This window comes from Hermetia illucens, chromosome 1, assembly GCF_905115235.1.
Source record: "Hermetia illucens chromosome 1, iHerIll2.2.curated.20191125, whole genome shotgun sequence".
Classification (NCBI taxonomy): Eukaryota; Metazoa; Arthropoda; class Insecta; order Diptera; family Stratiomyidae; genus Hermetia; species Hermetia illucens.
Window position 1 is genome coordinate 163,309,657 of NC_051849.1, and position 20,542 is coordinate 163,330,198.

The window sequence follows — 20,542 nt, forward strand, 5'->3', positions numbered from 1 at the left end:
GCACACATTTTAAGCTCTCACTCCTCGATTCACACAATATACACCAAATTTCGAAAAGTACTAATCGAGCCCTCTCATTTGATGCCCCACATGACCACATTTTGCGATTTGATTTACATCCCCCTTTCTGTATGTAGGGAGCCTCCCCGCTCCCCTCAAATTCAACACAAAATGGCGGCACTTGCTATATGTAAAGGGATCCATAGATCATACCTTCTCACCAAATTTCGTGACAATTGGTTCAGCCACTTCCGAGTAAATCGAGTGTGACAGACAGACAGACATTGAATCGATTTGAATAAGGCTTTGTTTCACACAGAACCTTAAAAATTACAATCCCTGCTAATGCTCGTATACTACCTTTTATCTAAAAGCGCTTGTAATCGATCGATATTTCCATAAATAAATACATTGTATCTAAAAACAAACAGTTTTATTTCCATAAGGAGAACTTTAGTCTAAGTATAAATGAAATCATTGAAATGAATTTTACATCCAAATTATATATAATATTTCGTTAAAAATCACACTTGACCATTCACTCATGGTTTTCATGATTGTCCATTTCCACAAGCTGATGTGATACCTCCGAAGATCCCAACATCTCATTATATCTTTGGCGGTCCCTCGGATCTGCTGGATACCAATCATTTGGTTGAAAGCATTTTCGAAAGCGTTCTTTCACAGTTCCCGTAGTTGTCGATATTTTGTATAAAGCGTACGCGGGAATAATAACCCAAGGCAGTATTTTGATGAGAAAAGTAAGTAGGATTCCCAGTGGAAAAGCGTGCAATCGGACGAATGTCACTATGAAGTAAATGAAGCCCATAAAAACCACAATTATCGGTGTTACGAATCGAATAATGGAAAACTTCCATGTTGGGAATGGTCGTCCTAGCATGAATTTGAAATCCTGTTGAAATCTTTTTCTTCCGTAGATCCATACTATCATAATGATCTCAATGAGAACGATCGCCATTTGTGCGAAAGCTGCGCTGAATGTTAGCGGCCCATAGAGTTTAATGCCGAGCTATAAAATAAAGATTGAATATTTTGAAGAAAATTATTTAGATGATTATTGAAGACTTTATTGAAGACAATCGCGTAATTCCAAATTTTCTTAAATCTTAAACCCTTTATCTGTTTCATGGAAAAGGGCATTAATTACAGGGAATTTTATGTATTATAATGCTTCTGGAAACAACAGCCTTTTCCGAGGTGGGTGGGTATTAGTGTAAGTCAGGAAAGTTCCCTTATAATTAGACGCTATACAAAGAACTCCGAGAATAAGTAGAATAGAGTATAAGTTTAAAACAACAATGGAGATAACATTAGAATTATGTTCCATTAATATAATAGATAAAACAATATTTTTTGAAAAACATTTTATTTATACATAATTATTGGAGATAATATTTGAAGCACACTTATCTAACCTAACTTAATCTAAGATTCAACAAGAGGAACTTAACGTATTATAATAGAAATTTAGCGATTCGGAAGAGCGAGAGAGGGAAAGATCGGGTTTAGAATGGAGAGGGAGGGGGATTAGGAACAGCATAGTATGAGTAGCAACCTATCCAGGAGACTACACTACCTTTCTTGTTGAACAGACATTGGTGTTACAGGGAAAGAGGAGTTGTGGGAATTTTTTTTGGAGAGGAAGTTTTCCTGGCTGATTTCAATCTCCATACCCTCGGTAAATAAGGGGTTAGAGTGTGACAGATACTTTTCTAGAAAAAACGTCTTTCATATATGAATCCAACCGAGCTCAACATTGCAAATGATGAGGAAATTGGCATGTTGAAGAATTTTGCTTTGCTTGGGGTTGGGGGTAGGCCTAGGGATGTCCGCCGTAACTAGCGAAGAGAGGGTTGCAGAACCACTCCCAACTCTTCTTGGGAGTGAGAAAATGGGTGTTGAGTACCATCGGGCAATATTCAGAGAAATCGGACGCAAGGAAGTAGAACATTGGGGGGAAGGTGAGGGTCCCAGTGAGACCCGCACTGGATGCATCGGATTTTGTAGCTAGCTGCGGTTTTTCAATGCATACATATATAGTACATAGAATATACGAGGGCGGTCCGATAAGTACTTAGCCTCTCCGCCCGATGGCGCGACTATCGCAAGAAGTGTTTACTGTCGTGTAGAACATTCTCTTAGACGGCTACTGTCAAAATTTTAGTCGAATAGGACTTGTAGTTTTGTTTTTAGCGCGTGTAGAAGCGGGCGTGCGGGCGAATTTTAGAAAAATGGAAAAAGAACAATATCGGTCGGTGATTCGATTCTTGTTTTTGGAAGGGAAATCGCGCAGCGAAATCAAAGAACGCTTGGATGCTGTGTACGGTGACGCTTCTCCTTCGATGGCGACCGTCAAAAATTGGTTTAATGAATTTCAACGTGGTCGCACGTCAGTTTTTGATGAGCACGCCCCGGTGCCCCGAAAACGGCTACTGCGGAGAAGAACGTTACAAAAATCCATGACCTTGTATTGGCAGACCGCCGATTGAAGGTACGCGAGATAGCCGAGACAGTAGGCATCTCAAAAGACCGCGTGGGTCATATCCTGCACGAAATTTTGGGCATGAGAAAGCTGTCGGCGAGATGGGTGCCGCATTTGCTCACTCCGGACAACAAGCGCAACCGTGAAACCACTTCAGAGCAGTGTTTGACGCTATTTAAGCGCAATTCGAAGGAGTTTCTTCGTCGTTTCGTGACCGTCGACGAAACATGGATCCACTGGTACACTCTAGAGACCAAGGAACAGTCGAAACAGTGGACTTTACCCGGCGAACGTGCTCCCAAGAAGGCAAAGACTGTGCAACCGGCAGGAAAGGTGATGGCCGCCGTTTTCTGGGATTCACAAGGTGTGATCTACATCGACTACCTGGAGAAGGACAAAACGATCACAGGGCTGTACTATGCCGAATTATTGAGCCGATTTGACGCCGAATTGCGGAAAAAACGGCCGCCTTTGGTGAAGAAAAAAGTGCTCTTCCACCACGATAACGCACCGGCTCACACTTCCGCCGTCGCCACGGCCAAATTGGTCGAATTGGGCTACGAACTGCTGCCCCATCCACCGTATTCCCCAGATTTGGCCCCGTGCGACTATTATTTATTTCCTAACTTGAAAAAGTCACTCGCCGGGCAGAAATTTGAGTCGAATGAGGAGGTTATAGCCGCCACGGAAGCCCACTTTGCAGACCTCGAGAAAACGTATTTTTCAGACGGGTTAAAGAAGTTGGAGCATCGCTGGGAGAAGTGTATCGAGTTAAAAGGAGACTATGTCGAGAAATAAATCGCCACTTTTCAAAAATTTTCGTTTTTTTTTTGGTAGGCTAAGCACTTATCGGACCGCCCTCGTATTTATAGAATTATAGAATGCATTTATGTCTACATACGTCAGGGTTCATCAAATTAACTTGCTGTATGTTAAAGCCTCTTCCTTTGTAATGTCAGAAAGCCCGGCAGAATTGCAGGATTGCCTTTTTACTTTTTTGGTTCAAGAGCCGTGGGTCCGGTTTAATAGTTGGGTTGATTAGCGATTGCCGGGCACTAGATGAAGTCTCGTTGGCAGACCAACGTTACTTAGAATTTAGTCCGACAATGCAGGCGACCAGTCTGTCACGAGCTCCAGAGTTGGGTCAGTGCAGACTGTCTTCGAAGTTCATCATCCACTAAGTTGACACACACTAAATGAAAATGAAGATGTTTACCACTGTGGAAAGTCCTGTGAGTCTGCTCTCCACTCTTTGGTCTCAAAGGTAGTGTACACAAGTCTGAAGAGTGTGTGAGCGATGAGGGTATTCTTGAGCATTGAAGTGGCTTTTGACTATGCGCCGTTCCAGAAATTTTGTTTTGCTCATAGAGAGCATGGTGTTCATGAAATGTTAGTTAGTGGATCTACGCTATACTAATGATTGGATTGCTGTGTACTGAATTAGCTGTTGATAACTTCATGATAACAGAAACAACGAAGGATTACTTTCAAGGATGTGTGCTATCGCCGCTTCTGCGGAGTATGTTGATCGATTTTTCGCTATGTGAACTGCAAAGTCTGCCAATACACCTCCAAGCCTATGCAGATTAGGTGGCTTCCCTAGTTGTTGGTTAAGACCTCGGAATGATATGTAGAAATATACAACGTTAATATAGCAGATGTGGGCTATCAGTAAATTAAAAAAAAAATCAATAAATTCAAAGAAAACCATCACGGTAAAGGAGAAAACTGGCCTTTGCTCTTGAGAGAAAAGGGGAACAGCCCATGAACTCTCCAGAGAAGTGAGATATTTGGAAATTCTAGATAAGAAGTTTCCTTAGAAGAAACATGTCCAGGGAAAAACGAAACAAGCTTTCATAGAAGATGAGGCGTGCAAGTCGACTTTTGGCTCAACCTGTGTTCAAGTGAAATAAAATATAAGTAGTATATAAGCTAGCTTCATTATCGTGAGCATGAGATCAGAAGCATGCGTTGAATGCGTCGTTTGATTACTGAGGTCTACTAAACCGATGGCTTAAAATCAGAACAAGGTTCGGGTGCAGGTGTCTACCTTTCAATTAGAAACTTGAAATGGGATCTTTCAGGCTTAACAAACGCGGCGCTTGACGAGCAGTTGAAAGATAAGGCCGGCGCAGTCAGCATAGTCTAGTTTTTCTAAGGGCTTTGAGCAGTCCTTTGATCACAACAGAAATCGTTCAGGAATACTGAAACCGTTTGAACTCTACGAGTATTTCTAGATTAAATACGATAAAACTACTTTGGGTACCTGGTCACTGCGGTTTAGAAAAAAATGAAATCTCGAATGCCTTAACAAAAGCGGGTTTATTTTCTCCCATTTCGGTACTGGAAGCAGCAATTGGAATGATAGTTTCATTGCTATCAAAAACTGGCAACAAGCTTCCTTTAATGTCAAATTCTTCTAGAAACTCCAAACAGTTCCTGTCAGAACCAAACAAACATACTGCAAAGTTTATTCTGTCAAGAAGCAAGAAAGCTTGCAGAAGTATTGTGGGCATGGTAACTGACCATAATTCACTAGCTGGGCATTTGTTCAGAATAGATTCTCGCAAATGATATTTAATGAAGAAGCGGAATCCACGGAATATTTACTATATGACCACCCGATACGCATTAGATATTAGATTTTTGGTTTTGATGTACTCGAATTGCAGCGGGTAGCATCACATTCGCTAACCGAATTCCTGTGATATATAAACGAATCCGGGATATTCCCTTTCAGATGCAATAAACCCCTGAAATGTGGGTTTTTGGCTATATCTCCTCTCTACCTCATACATACATACACACAGTATGGAAAAGCAAACTTTCAGGAAGAAGGTTCTCCTTCTCGGGAGTTGAAATGTTTGTTATTTTACGCATTTTGGGTTTAATCCTGGTGTTGGTGGGTATGAAGATAGGTGGCATACAGGGTGGGGAGTCTTTGACGGATGAAAGCTTCGAGGTGGTAGATCACGTCCTTAATGGAGCTGTGCAGCGGAGAGCACGGATTTCTAAATAGTCTCCGCCGTAGGGGTTTTTATATGAGGTGTCTTGGAAATTGTCGCTCGGGGGAGAAATGAGTGCCCATGTCGACAGAAGTTTATCACGTACTTTCTGAAATGTTTCTGCGAACTGACGAACTGTGCTGTTTGAGCTGTTGTTCGATACATGACAGTTTCGAAGAAGTTGGATTTGGGAGAACCTAGATCTAAGGGATTGGTTAATGATCCGGCAGCTAGCACTACTAAAGTCGGTTGTTGCTAGCGGCGGTGACTCGATTCGGGAATTGTATGACAATCGTGTTCACTGATACTAGGAACTTAGAAATCGATCCAATGAGAACTTGCTTCCCATTTGATTTATGCTGTTGTTGCTACTAATCAGGATTTGGTCAAAATAGGTGTGGCAGTTTCCTTATAATGTATTTAGGTAGTGTGCGCTGAAATGGGAGATATTTCGTGCTGCAGGATTTGTTCTCAACAGGGGTGCGATACGCGAATATTATTATTTGCATAAAGTCAAACCAGCAGGTGTCTCTGCGTTTAAGTCGCTCCTTAAGAACCACGGTTTGCTAGCTGGGTGGGGCTGGTTCGTGGATAAGAATATAATGGTAGAGAGGTCATTCGGATCAAAGATTTTAGACAGATTTAGACAGAATCGTAGCGTAAAGAACTTGTCGCAGACTCGAGATGCGAGGCACCGGCAAGGGAATTGGCGTTTGGTTCGGATAGCGTCTGTCGATTCAGAAGAGGTTGAAGTGGAGAAATGATGCCTCGTTTTGAACTAGAGTATTATTTGTGGGTTATACTCGACGAGGGGTGGGGTGAGCTAGCGTAGATTTGGAGTAGTTTGGTTTTTGAGCTGGCGGTGTGGTTGGAGTGGCGCAACTAAATGTATCGTACAGTTTGTGGAGATCGATCTGGTTGGTCCGGGATGGAAGACCCCGTTTTTGGGGCGCTCCTCCTGGCAATTTGGTTTGAAATTTTGTCCCGTAGTTCACGTATTTGCTTACTGATGATCCGCGAGAAGGGAATCAAAGTGCGGGTTTTCTGTGTGGTGTAAATGTTGTCGAGGCCTGGAACAATTAGTTTTTGTTTTCTCCGCATCCAGAGTAGGAGTGAATAACCTTGCCAGGTTCTTCACGAGAGAGTCCTTGATTGCGGAATTGTCCTTCTTGTTTTTGAGTAAGATGTGATGGTTGGAACTTTCTGAATTCTTGAACAAGAAGTCGTTGGTGACGAAATTGAAAATAATTTACTGGCTAGCCACCACTACGACCATTGGATGAATTTTTGTACTTACCTGCTTGCTCTTAAGTGATTATTGTTTCTAAACACCTGCTGTATTAACTTGACGGAGTAGGGCTGATTAAACAGCTGTGTCTGCTATTACGTTGGATTGATTGGCACGACTGCAGTGACTGATGACAGCTGTTGTCGAGGCCACAGCTCAATCTCCTGAAGGTAGTCCAGGTTGCAGCTTCCAACGGTGCCATCGTTGCTGGAAGTTCCCAGGCCAGAGAGCTGCTTTTAGTTCGTAGAAGGGAGTTGCTGTGAATGAGTCTAATCAGGGTGAGCGCAATGTTGGGTGCATTGCCTCCTACAATGTATGGCAGTTCATTACGGTCTTGAATGAAGTGCTTTATCATGCTTGAAGGCCCCCCGCGCTAACGATTATTATTATTTTTTTAAAACATGAATTACACTACCGGGGGTGGTTTATATTGTGCAACGGTTTTTATTTTCACAATCTGTTATTCATTCTGGCGTTGCTGTCCCCTCTTAGGTATTTTAGGAATTAACACTGTTCAGTACAAGTACGCGCTAACGTGATCATGGTCATGCGACTAACCCTGTGCGCCATTTTCGTCTCCGTAGTAATCTGTCTTGTAACACTGTATTCATTACTTTTGGTCCCTGTCATGCACTCAGAACTTCAGAGGACTACAGGACGAACGACGTTGGGATATATTTTGGATAATTTGGGAAGAGTGTATGTTTTTTGAATATCTTGTGGAATTATGAGAAGCTTCACTTCACTTAGGTTTATGAACTATAGAAAAGGCCTTCAGGAAAACGATTTTGAAAGGGTATTAATAGCAGTTTTGTGTATAGTGGCCGCGTTTCAGATTTTTGCTTTGAAACAATGTTGGTTAAAATCTGACGGCGGTCTGAAGTCTATAGGAATTATTGATGAAACTCAAATACATTTCTAGGGGATTCGGGAAGAAAACTAGAAATCACTATATAGGGAGTGGACTACTGTTTGTTCTGGTCAATATTAGTAGTACTTCATATCACAGATGGTAAAGAAGCATTATTGGACACTACAGTTGGTGATCCTTTCGACATCATTATTAGTGAAGTAGCTAGTGGAGGGTCCCGGAATAAGGCAGAGATGTGCACAACTAAAAACAACAGGAATCTTTACATACAAATGAGCAGAACTTAACTAGTAAATCCATTAAAAACTTTTCGCATTTCATTCTCTACAAATTGATTGTAGGGACTATTTGGCTGGGGCCATTTAACCAGCAAGGGGAAGGAAACTATGTGATGCATACGTCCTAGAATAATGGAACATCATTGGGACGATTATAACAGAAAACTTATTGGTTCTATGTTTATTGGTATTTTTATCAAAAAAGGCGAAGTTTCCTGATGAATTATATATGAGCTAATAATGTCACAAAAGTAGAATGCAGAACCAGTGAGTATAGTGCAGCACCAATGAGAATCAAAATAGCAAAATGGGGGTTGAGCACCCACTTCTCAATTAAAACTACGGAAGTTGTTGTCAATTTGCCAGAAGGGCGATAGAAGACGTCAATGGAGTAAGACTTCTTGAAAGTATGCCATGGTGGTCACCACTATAACCTTTGTAGAAGAAATCAGCCGTTGAGCGGTTCAGATAAATTTAATCAATAAAATTTCTGAAGTTTCAATCCAGAGTACTTACATTTGTTGCAAAAAATGATGACAACGCAAAGAGCGTGGAACATAAGCCGATTGTGATGTGTTTTTTGAATGGTCGCAATTTCGCGTATTCATCAAAAAGGGCCGTTGTGATACTGAGCGTTTGAATGACCTGAATATAATTTACCTTTTAGTAGATATGAATTCAAAGAAGAAAGTCAAAGTTCACTTACTATCGAGCTGAACTCGCAGAGGAAGAGCATGGTGTAGGTTAACGCAAACCAAAGTTGCGCTGCTTCTAACGTTCCCACAAAATATGGTAATCCAATCCAGAAGAATTCATACATAAATTCGTTGTAGACTTGAATGTTGAAAATATTCCGTTCTAAAATAAAATGAAAAAGTGAAAATTGACTGAAGCTTGTGGTTAAAAATAAGTCTTCCACTAACCTTTTAGATACTCTCCCACGAAGTGAACCAATATTCCCGAAAAGACGACAATTAGTGACATAATACATGGAATGGCTATTGAGTACTTTTCTGCATCTGCTTTGAATTGATTGTAGCTTGCCAGGGTCATTATGCTACCCCATCCAGTCCCTAAAGTCAATGCACCCAGGACTGGTGAGACTAGCCATGCATCAGGACTACGTACAGCTTCCATGCTTGGTGTTATGAATTTCAAAAAATACGCCATTGAATTAGGGAGAAACAGCATCCTAATAAAAAGTATTACTAGAAACGTGAGGGCAGTTATGGTCGCGTAGCGCAGCACTCGTCCAATCTTTAGGTTCAACAGAAAAGACAATTTTAGTGCTTTTATTTGATGGGTGGCAGTTCCTACATACATACTGTGACTATTCCATTCATTAGACATCCTGCTGTTAGGAGCCATATTACAAATAACGCGCCGACCATAGGCCATGATATCTGAAAAGTGTTGATGCGGCTCGACATCTTGATAACTTCCTTACTGGAAATACAAAAAGGAGGTTATGGTAAAGTACTCTAGCATCAATTTCAATATAGTCCTTACTCAAAAAACTCTTTTGACGGTGAGGTTAACAGAAATCGCGATATATGATCAAACGTGTGATTGGCGGGCTACAAGAATAAAATTTACGTTCAGATTTAAGTTAGATTTTAATTAATTTGGTTTCACTAACTTGTGTACAGTTCGGGGTATTCCAGCTATTCCGACACGACATCCATGGTAACTCCCAGGTAAATGTTCTTAATAGTAATAATAGCGGGTATGAAGCGACTGAACTGTAGTATGTGAGCGATGTAAAATTTAAAATCGTTATAACGTAACCGACTCCTGCAAATGTATATTAATATTTTTAATATAATTTATCGTAGTATAGTTTGTCAGGTCTGGTCGATACCTTTTAATATCGGTGAAACTCTGAAGGCGGAAATATATCCGGTGCTTGAAAATTGTCCCATAAATGATTGTATGAAGAATATTGGAATGACGCAAAGAATAAGTGTAGCTGTGTATGGTAGCAACATGATAACTGTAAAGTAAATAAGTTTCCATTATAATTTCAGTTATTTGTGATCCAAAAAATGAAAAAAAGATCGGATGAAGCTGATGTCTGCTACGGTTTCATCAGGGGTAATAACTGCTATTCGATCTAAGCCCGTCTTTATAAGGAACACCAAACAGTTCGATTTTGCACTGAAGTCCTCCAACACCATATCCCTTACAGATGCTTTTAGTTCTAGCCTGCACCAGCACTCTATCTAAGATTGGGTTTGCACGTCCTCTTTTTCAACCGTAGGTTTTTATCTATATAGTTGCTATTTACCCCTTGTAGTATAACGCGTTAACCGCAACTACGCCCCATCGCTCGTTGTTTGCCGAAACGCACTTCAGCTCCCCCAGAACTTCTTGAGATACCTGCGCTCCTTCTTTATTGTTCGGCGATATACTCGTCGCCGTTTTGGTAGAGTGGGTTCCACTGAAGGGTACTCCCTTCAGGCTGGCTATTAGCCAGCAATGCATCTGTCTCCCTTTTTTGGTGTGTGACCTAGCCACTTCCATTCACATAGCGTACGGGTGGCAGTCTTGCGCTCTGAAAGAGTTCTTCGTTTGTGGTAGTATCAGGCCCACCTACTTCGATGATACGACGCAGAGATGGATTCATGGGTTTGGACCTTTCGAACGACTTTGGGGGTCGCTTTCCATATGCTACTCCTATATATCAACACAGAAAGAACACTAGCACAGGATAGTCTCAACTTGACTTTGGTGTTGAGATATCTGCATTTCCAGATTTCAGACAAGGCAGCGAAAGTTGCCAATTCGGCGCCACCATGCTTCTTAGACATACAAATTGATCGGCGCCTTCGGTGCTCTGCCCATTCTTGCAGATAGGGAGAGTGCGATGACCCGTCAGACTAAGAAACTTGGGTTATTTTGGTGTTTATCTTCAGTCCAACTCCACCCGCCTGTTTTTCAAAATCCAAAGGTCCTGGTTAAGGTCTATGACCGGGTGAGATGTCAAACAGATCTCATCAGCATAGTCGAGGTGTTTGAGGAAAGATGTCATCGTCCATTGAATTCCTCCAAGTTCTCCGGACAAGGCAGCATAGAGAACGTCACCGATAACAAGAAGAACTGATATCAATGGCAACATGCAGGAGGCAGGAGGTCTCCGTTTTGGACCGCAAAATCCTCGAGATTTTACCTCGATGCTGGACGCGACATTTTTCGCTATTATATGTCTCCGTAATAACAGCTATTAGTTTCTCCGGAACACCACATGCGAGTTCTTTTGTGATGCGATATACACTTCTGAAATCGTTACGTTTAGTGGCATCTTCCGCTTCCATGACCAGGGCAATAAAAAATTTCCTTTTTTCGCAACGCACAAACGGCCGTGATATTGCGAATAAATTTCCTTGTATATAGGCTACGAAACTATGTTCTTACTTCTAATATTAAGAGGTGAACGCATTTAGAAGGCCTGCAGGCTGGTGCATTGGGAATTTGAAAATAGTAGGATATATTCAAAGAGTTAATCAAATATTTTTAAGGTTTTGTGTAAAACGAAACCTTATTAAAATTAGTTTACTGTCTGCCTGCTTGGCTGAGTGAAACCAAATTTGATGAAAAAGTGGGAACTGTGAACGCACACGCATACAGTGAGTTATATCGTTTTACGTAGAATTTAAGGGTGGTCTCCATATTCTTTCAACCGAATATGGTCATGTGGGTTGTTAACTGGATCTTCCAGGTATTAGTACTTTTCAAAGTTGGTTCAGACATTTAATAATGTACAAGGGGTGAAAGTGGGGGTTGAAAATTGGACATTTCTTTCACGGACCTATTCTCAGAACCCACCCAAACGAAAACTCTGAGAAAAATCACTAAACTTTCACTATACCGTCTCTAGGCTCCGAAATACCTTCCATATCGATACCTGATCAAGTGATTATTAACTTTATCAATGTATTACTACAATTTTTAGTAATTGGTTGCAAAACCTCCGTTGAGTTCATCCTAGAATAATGAAATTTTGCAGTAATGTAAGCTACAATGATCCTAAGAAGTTTGGTGGAAATCGCACTATTACTGATAAAGTTATAATAGGTCAAAGTTGTGGCTTCAGTGCAAATTCTAATACTTTGAATGTCAGTGGCACGCGAAAGTGAATATTCTGACATAATAAATGCGAGGTACTAATGGGACAAATGTCTGCTCAAATGTTTTATTTAAGAAACACACAAAACCTTTCTTACCTGAAGCGCCCAGCTTCTGTTTTCCCAACTTGTTTGACTGTGATAATGCTTCAAGTGCATATACCTGTGTATGTATAGCAAATACGTGAACTGGGTATCTGCGAGTGATTTATGTAGATTGGATGCTCTATATAAAATTCCATTCTAATATCACAACCGAACATTTCTCTTTTACGCAACCGACTTCAGTGGTTGGATACTGTATTTAGCTACAAAGTCAAGTTTAGTAGTATCATTTAGTAGCCGCAAAGAGAGATTTGGTACTATATGAAATCAACAAGAATTAAACGGAAGAATATTCTAAAATGTCATATGGAGCGCAGGTGGTCCACCGTGAACTGAAGGAATGGTATAGTTCCTTCTCACGCCGGCACTAAAAGCTTGTTAGGATAGAATAAGGAGCACAACGTAGGTATATAAGATTAGTAGAGTATGCTAACCACACTGCACTCTAGGTCGGAAAGTCAGAAACCACGAGATAACAATCGAGTTAAACGACCTAGACCAAGTTATGTTTGCGAGAAAATATATGTGTTATGCTAAAGGATCAATTAGAGAAAGTAGAACAGAGTATCATAAAAAAATGAAGCCCGTTACTGTAGACTTGCACAAAAGGTCAGAAAGGTATAGGAAGTGCGTGGGAGTGAGCCATCTCATAAAGAGTTGCAGTGGAGATCTGCGATGCATTTTGTGCAAGGGGACAATGTGGATGACAAGCATGTTGCAGGTAGTGGCGTGCGTTCGGCATATAGTACGGACAGTAGTTTTTATACTCTTTGGCAGTTTCAACGCCGTAGAGTGGAGCAATCGAGTGACCAACACCAGGATTCAAATCCTACTTGAAATATAAGCAGTTAAGCCACCGGACTAATAAGAACCCGCGAAGGGCTGCCTACATCCCTGTGGAAACCAATGAACAAAATTGCTTCAAGTGACATACCCGCGCATCTTGCTGAAGATTTTTACAACCCTTTTCGGTAGCAGGAGGGATGTAGACTTCAACGAATATTTCAAAATAAACGTGAGGTTACTGAATAGAATCTAGGACCTATTAGGGATAACAAGGTTCTACAACTGGAAGGGAACCCGAACAAATTTCTGTGGTTGGTTGTTAGGATTAGGCCTGAGTGGCGCATAGATTTCAACCGTTGAATCCAGAAACGGCCCGGCATGCTGGCGTGAGGTGATTCACAACAGGCTGGTCCATTCATCGAATTAGAGTAACAATGCATGACTGTGGTCCAGGATCTGTGCGGTGGTGGCATAACATGTCAGAAATGCCTTTAGTTTGGGCAACGGGATTGGTTTGAGGGCATTTTGTCTAAACTGGGAGTTTCTGTCTGCTTAGCTCGGTGACTGTCGGTGAGGCTTTTCTGTTACGAGAAAAATGACTGTGACAGTAAGTGCAAGTCCCGTATTGGCGCCTTCACTACGGAAGATTATATATGATGGACTGTTTGGATTTACAGATGATCTGGCTCTGCTTGTAGTTACAGAACACCTCGAGGACGTATAATTTTATGGAAGCTAAACTATTCACGTCATCAAATCATGATTAGGAACGGTCAAATGTTATCAGTCCGGATCATTAAATAGTTGGGGTTGAAAATCGGTGGCAAGCTGAGCTTCACTTGGCACTTGGTTGATACTGAAAACGGACGGGGGGATATAGTTCTGGGCTCTTCCTGAAGGGATAGTGAATTTTTTCCTCCTGTCATTTATTTGCCTGAAACATTGTTAAACATTGTAAACCGGGAGATGGCAAGATCTGTATATGATCCAATCGCACTGAGGGTCTGCAGCCCATATAGGATAGTATCAAATGAAAGAGTGTTCCTAATTGCAGGCTTAATCTCCCTAAATCCTCTCGCAGATGAAGCACACCGTCTTAAACGACTGTGACCTCTCGAAAAGCCACTAAAAAAATAGCTCTCAAGAGATGGTAGTGGCAATGGGATAATTCCAAAAAAGGGCTACCGAACCCATATCCTGACCATGTGTATTGAGAAATAGGCAGAGCAGAAACAGAGGGAAATGCCACAGTTCACTACAGGACAAGAATTGAACGAATTTTCAGGCTTTTAAAAATGTTCCCCTACACCAAAAGTGGAAGGCATCATTCAAAGGCCTGCATTGCAGCGATGACGTATTTTCACGTCAGACAGAAATTAACGAGCATTACAACTGTGCACGGCGGCACAGATTTTCAGTATAGGGAAACATAATGCTTTGAGCAATTACACACAGTTTAGGAGAGGCTCCCTAAGGGCAACATTTTCATGATGATGCGCTATTTGAATACCATCTATCGCTGATAACAACTTGCAATGACATTTGGTGGTGGGGCATGGTCTTGGTACCCTCAACAACAACGATGCCTGATTTGTAGATTTCTGTAACTTTGGCAGTTGAGTTTCGACTGATGGCCAATGAATATTTAATCAGACGATTACATTACTAGCAACAATAGATTAAAGCATTGCATTCTAAATTTGAAATATTTCCTAGGGAGCGAAAGAGGCAGAGATCATCATCATCAGTGCGACAACTGGAGGAGTGTTTGCGTGTTTGAAATGCATCAAAGAGTAGGCTATTTTCGGCTCTAGATCCTCCTGTGTAAACTAGATTAAATGGGATGGGCTGTGTAAAGAGCATTCCGGTGCGAAATGTTACATGATGCTTCGAGGTAAAATCTTAAAGGAATGTAAAGTCCAAAATGAGGTCCCATAGGGTTGTATTTGGTCACCGATTTTCTTTCTTCTCGTTGGACGATTTTATTTTTCTTCAGGAGTCCAGGTGAACATGATACGGGTCGGGTCAAAAATGTTCATTCTGAATTGAAAAAGGTTTGTTGGGATTTCGGCAGCATGCATTATTTTATACAGTATGTTGCATAGACACTGTCGTATGCTTGCTTAAATTCTACGAATATTTGGTGGAAGTCAATAATAAATTCCCAGCGCTTCTCCAGCACTTAGTTAATCGCTGGTTGGTTGTTGATTGTCATGATCAGGCGGAACCTTCCTTGGTACTCTGCAATCGTTTTGTTTTCAGCATACACACTGATCTTACGTCATAATAATTTTGTTAAGAGCTTTCAGCAATACTTCAGCCTGTCTCCATTTTGTGGATAGGACAGGCAGATTGCATAATAGATGGCATTTTGTGTCCATTATTCGTCTTGTGGGTAAAGGTGTGCAAGGATTTCATCTATATGAGATGGTTTATTGTTTTTCTGATTCAGGATGGCTGTTGAGGATTGAAATATCGAATTGGTGTGCATTGATTATTTTTGTTGCTTCGGGTGGTTGAATTTCCGGTAGAAGGCTAAGCATCTCTTTGGAATATGAGGTCCATCGTTCTTGTGTCTTCATCGTCTTATTTTTCCCTTGAAGGTTTGCCTAATGTTGTTATTCGCCGAATCGTTAAATGGCGTATATTTTGACATCATATAGCAGCGACAATATTCAGTATGTCTACACAGACTGATTTATAAAATATTTACAAAGAGTGCTACTAGATATAACAAAGTTCATTTGGACTCAAACCAGATCAAAGATCGCAACACTTTATCGTAACAAGATTGTAAAGTGTCTTACATAACCCTTTGAACAGATTGAAATGAAAGCTGAACTTGACCTTCAAAAGCCATTTCATTCAGAAATACGACACAGAAACTGCAACTAGGGCATCTAGAGGTCAATTAATCAACAATTTGTCATGCTTTCTTGTGTAGCTTTTTTGTAGTATCAAAAAGATAGAAATGAGGTGATTTTTCTCTAATGAGGATGAAATTAATCAATGGCAAAGTTCAAAGAAATTTTCGAAAACATCAAAATAAAATTTAAATCGGCTGTTCATGTATATTTCTGTAATCAGTTCAATGAAAGAAATTAGCGTTATGAGGCCATTAAAATTAAATGGTTCACATGCAGAAAGATAGTGCTTGACGGAAGAGCCTATTTAATTTTTCGTTGGACGCAATTATTTTTTGATAATACATCATACTAAAGACAATATTAATTTTTATTAATAGTGGATTACTGTTAAATGCCCAAGGAATTTACGTAGGATTGAAGTACATATTTCCTGGAAAGCAGTATACATTTTTGAAAGAATGCTTTTAGCCTTACTTGATCCATCCATTTTCAGGTACGTGGCGAATGTGTAAAAGTTCCTAAGTCCGAAACTATGTCCAATGAAGGCGAGGGCAAAATCGTTCGTACTGATCCATGTTGATCGGTTTTTATCATGTTTGAAGGGTGCTTCTCCAGCATCATAGGAGTTGACTAGGTTCTCAGCAACTGCCATTTTCCAGTACACACCACATGTGATTATCCACTCAGAATATCCGAAATATTCGCTGTCCTTATATAACACTTTCAGTCCACTACGGTTCACTACGAAACTTGCACTAGTTCAACTCTTAACAAACAAATAGTGAATAAATTGAGGAAACTCCTTAATTAATGTTTTACAAATTTTCCTAGACTTGAATTTGTTTATAACAATAAGCTGACGGTAGTGCGGGCAAACAGTGTGCTAATCGCCAAGATAGTACTTGTATTGAGCCATTAGCATCAGCGCTCGGATTCTATTCTTGATACTGAGGAAGCCGGTCATCTGGTGAAATTTCTTCGTAGTGTGGGATTGATATGTTGGCTTATACGCGTACAAATGATTCAATTAGGTACAAGAGCGTTTACTGCGATACAGCTGATCTCAACTCAGATAGTACATGAGAGATCATCTCTAATACCTATTTGAATGAAAAATGCCGACCTTGCAAGCGAACCGCTCGAAGCCTCTCTAACTTACAATATTTTTTTGGACAGACTGCTTGTAAGCGATAAGACGAGTGTCACGCGAGTGATAAGAAAGTACTACTAGGATTGCATATGAAATTCTTAATTGAGTGAACTAATGGCTGCGAAGCAAGGCCAGCCACGTAATCAAGGGCTATTTTGATTTTCTGAGGCTATTCTGATTGATGGAATACCAAACATTGAGCAGATATATATGTATGTTACATCACCACAGGCTCCTTTATTATGTTTGAATTAGAAAGGTTATGAACTTGTTTTCTCAGCGGAAACAGCAATTGTATACGGATTAAAATTATACATGGCATAAATCAATAAATAATTTGATTATTACCTTTTGGGCGCTATTTGGAGAATCTCCATTCAGCACATTTTCGGTTTAGTAAGTTTCTTTATCAAACGTATGGCAATGATTGTTGTTACTTCATTCTAAAGTTTTGTCTGAAACAAAACCTTATTAAAATCGATTCACAAAATTTGGTGAGAATATGTGGTGCTACATATTCAACGAGTTGCATCATTTTGTGTTGGGTTTAAGGGGAGGGGCATATATGCGAAAGAGGGGAGCAAAATTGTTTTTCACAGAATATGGACAAGCGGGGAATCGAATGAAAGAGCTCAATTAGTACTCTTTGAAAATTTATTATTTCTAATTTGGGGTAAGCATAGGACAGTGAGGATGCAAAATGTGTCAAACAGGTGTCGTTCTGAGAACATATCTAACAGAAAAGCAGAACAAGTCGGGAAATCGGAAGCTAGACGCTTCAGGTATGAAAGGTTTTGTGTATTTCTTTTATATAGAGTATGTAGCACGTAATATATGCTTACACCCACTTTCAAGTGATATTGACATTCAAAGTCTTGAATTTGCACTGAAGCGGCAACTTTGACCTATTATAACTTCGTTAGTAATAGTTCGAGTTTCACAAAATTTGGTAAGATCGTGGTCTATGATGTAACCTACATTATTGCAAAATTTTGCGATTCCACGGTGAACTTAAGGGGGGTTTTCCTATCAATTACTAAAAATTATAGTAATGTACTATTATTAACGTTTTTTGAACAGGTATCGGTATGGAGGGTATTTCGGAGCCTAGGCACCATATAATGGCACCCCCTGATTTTTTTCAGATTTTTCGGTCTGGTGGTTTCTGAGAATGGGTTCGTCAAAAAAATGATCACTTTGATCCCCCCGCACTCCCCACCTTTCCAACAAATGTCAAAACTAAGACCGGCTTCGAAAAGTACTGATCGAGACCTTTAATTTGATACCCCACATGACTATATTTGATGAAAAAACAATTTACACCCCCCCCCCCCCTTTTGCATGTATGGAGATATCCCTCCTTAATTTTTACGTAGAACGATGTAACTCACCATATATGTGTGCTCACAGTTCCCACCTTTCTACCACATTTGATGTCAATCGGTATAACCGTTTCTGAGAAAAATGTTTGTGATAGACCGACAGATAGTAAGCCGATTTTAATAGGGTTTTGTTTTACACAACGCCTGAAAATATCCATGAGATTTGGACCGCCATAAAAAATGCTCTTTTCTCGAGTTCTACGCAAGTCGTCGGCCACATTCAAAGGGGGGATCATAAAATCTGACTGGCTGTGGAACCGTGGAAGCGTGTCGATGAAGAAAGGGATTGAGTTCTTCATTGACCGAGTGATGGCGGGCGTGATGCTCTTGAACTCCAATACGGTGCAAAATCTCGAGAAGTTCACCATAGTGTGTGCCGCGGAAAAAGGGAGTTTGTTATTGTGCTGGTCAGAAAAGCGGAAGATGCCGCAGAATACAATGATTTCTAAAGTGCACGCCACATCACAAAAGAGCTTGCATGTAGTCGCAAATCTTTTTGTGGCTTTGTAAAGAACGGTCGACTACAACAGAAGAGTTGGAAGGAAAACTTCACGACGGTCCTCAACCGTATCATATCCAGTGAAGTCCCACCTCTAGTGGTTAACTGGGTATTTACAGTAACATGTGGATATGAACTGTTCCTCCAAGTAGAAAAGAAATCACCTCCACCATGAAGCCACAACCGGAGCAAAGTCGCTTAACGGTCTTCTTGGAAAGTTATTTATTGCTACATCTACAGTATCTGTAGATCTGCTGCCTCTATTCGTAGAGAAATCCTGGAAATCCGAGGTTTTTCTCAAAGAGTTGAAAGAGTGATTTTCCTCGTGCCTCTTGCCGTGGTAAAAATAATAGCTAAAATAATCCTGAAACGCATCAAAAAACATCCCGGTTGTAAAACAAAGTTTCCGCTCCAAATCCTCCTACCTACGGATCATTTTGGAGCAACGCACGGAGTTTAAATCTTCGCTTCACTTGCTCTTCGTCGCTCTCGAGAAAGCTGTAGACACCGTGAACTGGCGGTATATCTGGAGTCCTCTGCATAAGAGGGGCATCCCAAAGAAACTAGTAGCTATTATGAGAGTGACATATGATGGCGCAAACTCCATTCAGGTCAATTCGATACCTAGGTAAAATATCAGGGGAATTTGAGGGTTCAAGGCGGAGTCTGCCAGGGTTGCATTTCGACATCAACATTACTTCTTCTTGTTATCGCTAACATTCTTCACGCTGCCTTGTCCGGAGGACGCGGACGAGTTCAGTGCACGATGACATCTCTCCTCAAACACCTCGACTACACTGATGACATCTGTTTGCTCTCACCGGGTCATGGGCCATGGGCCATGGCCAAATGGCTCCGGGTTTGAAAAGAGAGGAAAGTAGAGTTAATAGGTTTTCAGTCTGATGGGTCATCGCACTCTCCCTATCTTGATTAATAGGCAGAGCATCGAAGCCGATCAATTTTACATTTAGGAAGCGTTGTTTGTGCCAACGTTGGTACTGAACTAGATGTTACCTGACGCATTCACAGCACTAGATCTCAACACCAAGACCAAATTGTTTGTGTGACTGTTCTATGCTAGTGCTCTTTCTGTGTTTCTATATGGCAGTAGCACATGGAAAATGATCACTATTGTGGTTGGCAGAAAAATAGGAAGTGGCAAACCCTACCTTAGATAGGCCTTACCTTAGATAGTTAGGCCACAACTTCAAGCAGCTATAAGTGTCATCGAGTCGTTGTACTTCAGCGCAACCAATCGAACTGTTTTGTGTTCCTTATTACGACCTCGACCGAACACCGGTTATTGCACCTAATATATTAATATAGTTTGTGGGTATGTTGATATCCGCGGTATTTAATATACGTATTTACATACATATATATGGACATATGTACATATGTATACTTTGTGACATGGAGTAAAGTTAAAATATTCAAATGGAGACCAAAAATTTAGATATATATGTCCCTATATCTGTGCGCACCATCCGAAGCGTCCAGTATTCGGTATCCCGTCTTGTTTATCATCAGCATCAACGGCGAAACAGCCAGTATCTATTCTAGCCCCGCCTTAATAAGGAACTTGCGCTGAGTACCATCAATTCGATATCACTAAAAGTTGTCTGGCGTCCTGACCTACGCTATCGCTCCATCTCAGGCAGGGTCTGCCTCGTCTTCTATTTCT

At 40.8% G+C, this 20,542-nt stretch overlaps 1 protein-coding gene across 1 annotated transcript; it reads right to left on the minus strand.

Annotated features, from left to right (window-relative positions):
- Positions 1-416: 416 nt before the first annotated feature.
- Positions 417-16,800, minus strand: LOC119647873 (sodium- and chloride-dependent GABA transporter 1-like). The gene is made up of 9 exons (XM_038049199.1): positions 16,302-16,800; positions 9,807-9,938; positions 9,585-9,739; positions 9,455-9,522; positions 9,271-9,391; positions 8,869-9,202; positions 8,652-8,803; positions 8,462-8,590; positions 417-1,030 (listed from the first exon to the last, which is right to left on the minus strand). Exons 1-9 carry the CDS (start codon positions 16,477-16,479, stop codon positions 539-541), a joined length of 1,761 nt encoding a protein of 586 aa, XP_037905127.1. The 5' UTR covers positions 16,480-16,800; the 3' UTR covers positions 417-538.
- Positions 16,801-20,542: the final 3,742 nt, after the last annotated feature.

Coding starts and splice junctions, on each gene's coding strand:
- LOC119647873 (XM_038049199.1), bottom strand. CDS start 16,479: ATGGCAGTTGCTGAGAACCTAGTCAACTCCTATGATGCTGGAGAAGCA. Junction 9,939..16,301: donor CCTGAAAATGGATGGATCAA/GTAAGGCTAAAA, acceptor TTTACTTTACAG/TTATCATGTTGCTACCATAC. Junction 9,523..9,584: donor ATACCCCGAACTGTACACAA/GTTAGTGAAACC, acceptor TTATTCTTGTAG/CCCGCCAATCACACGTTTGA.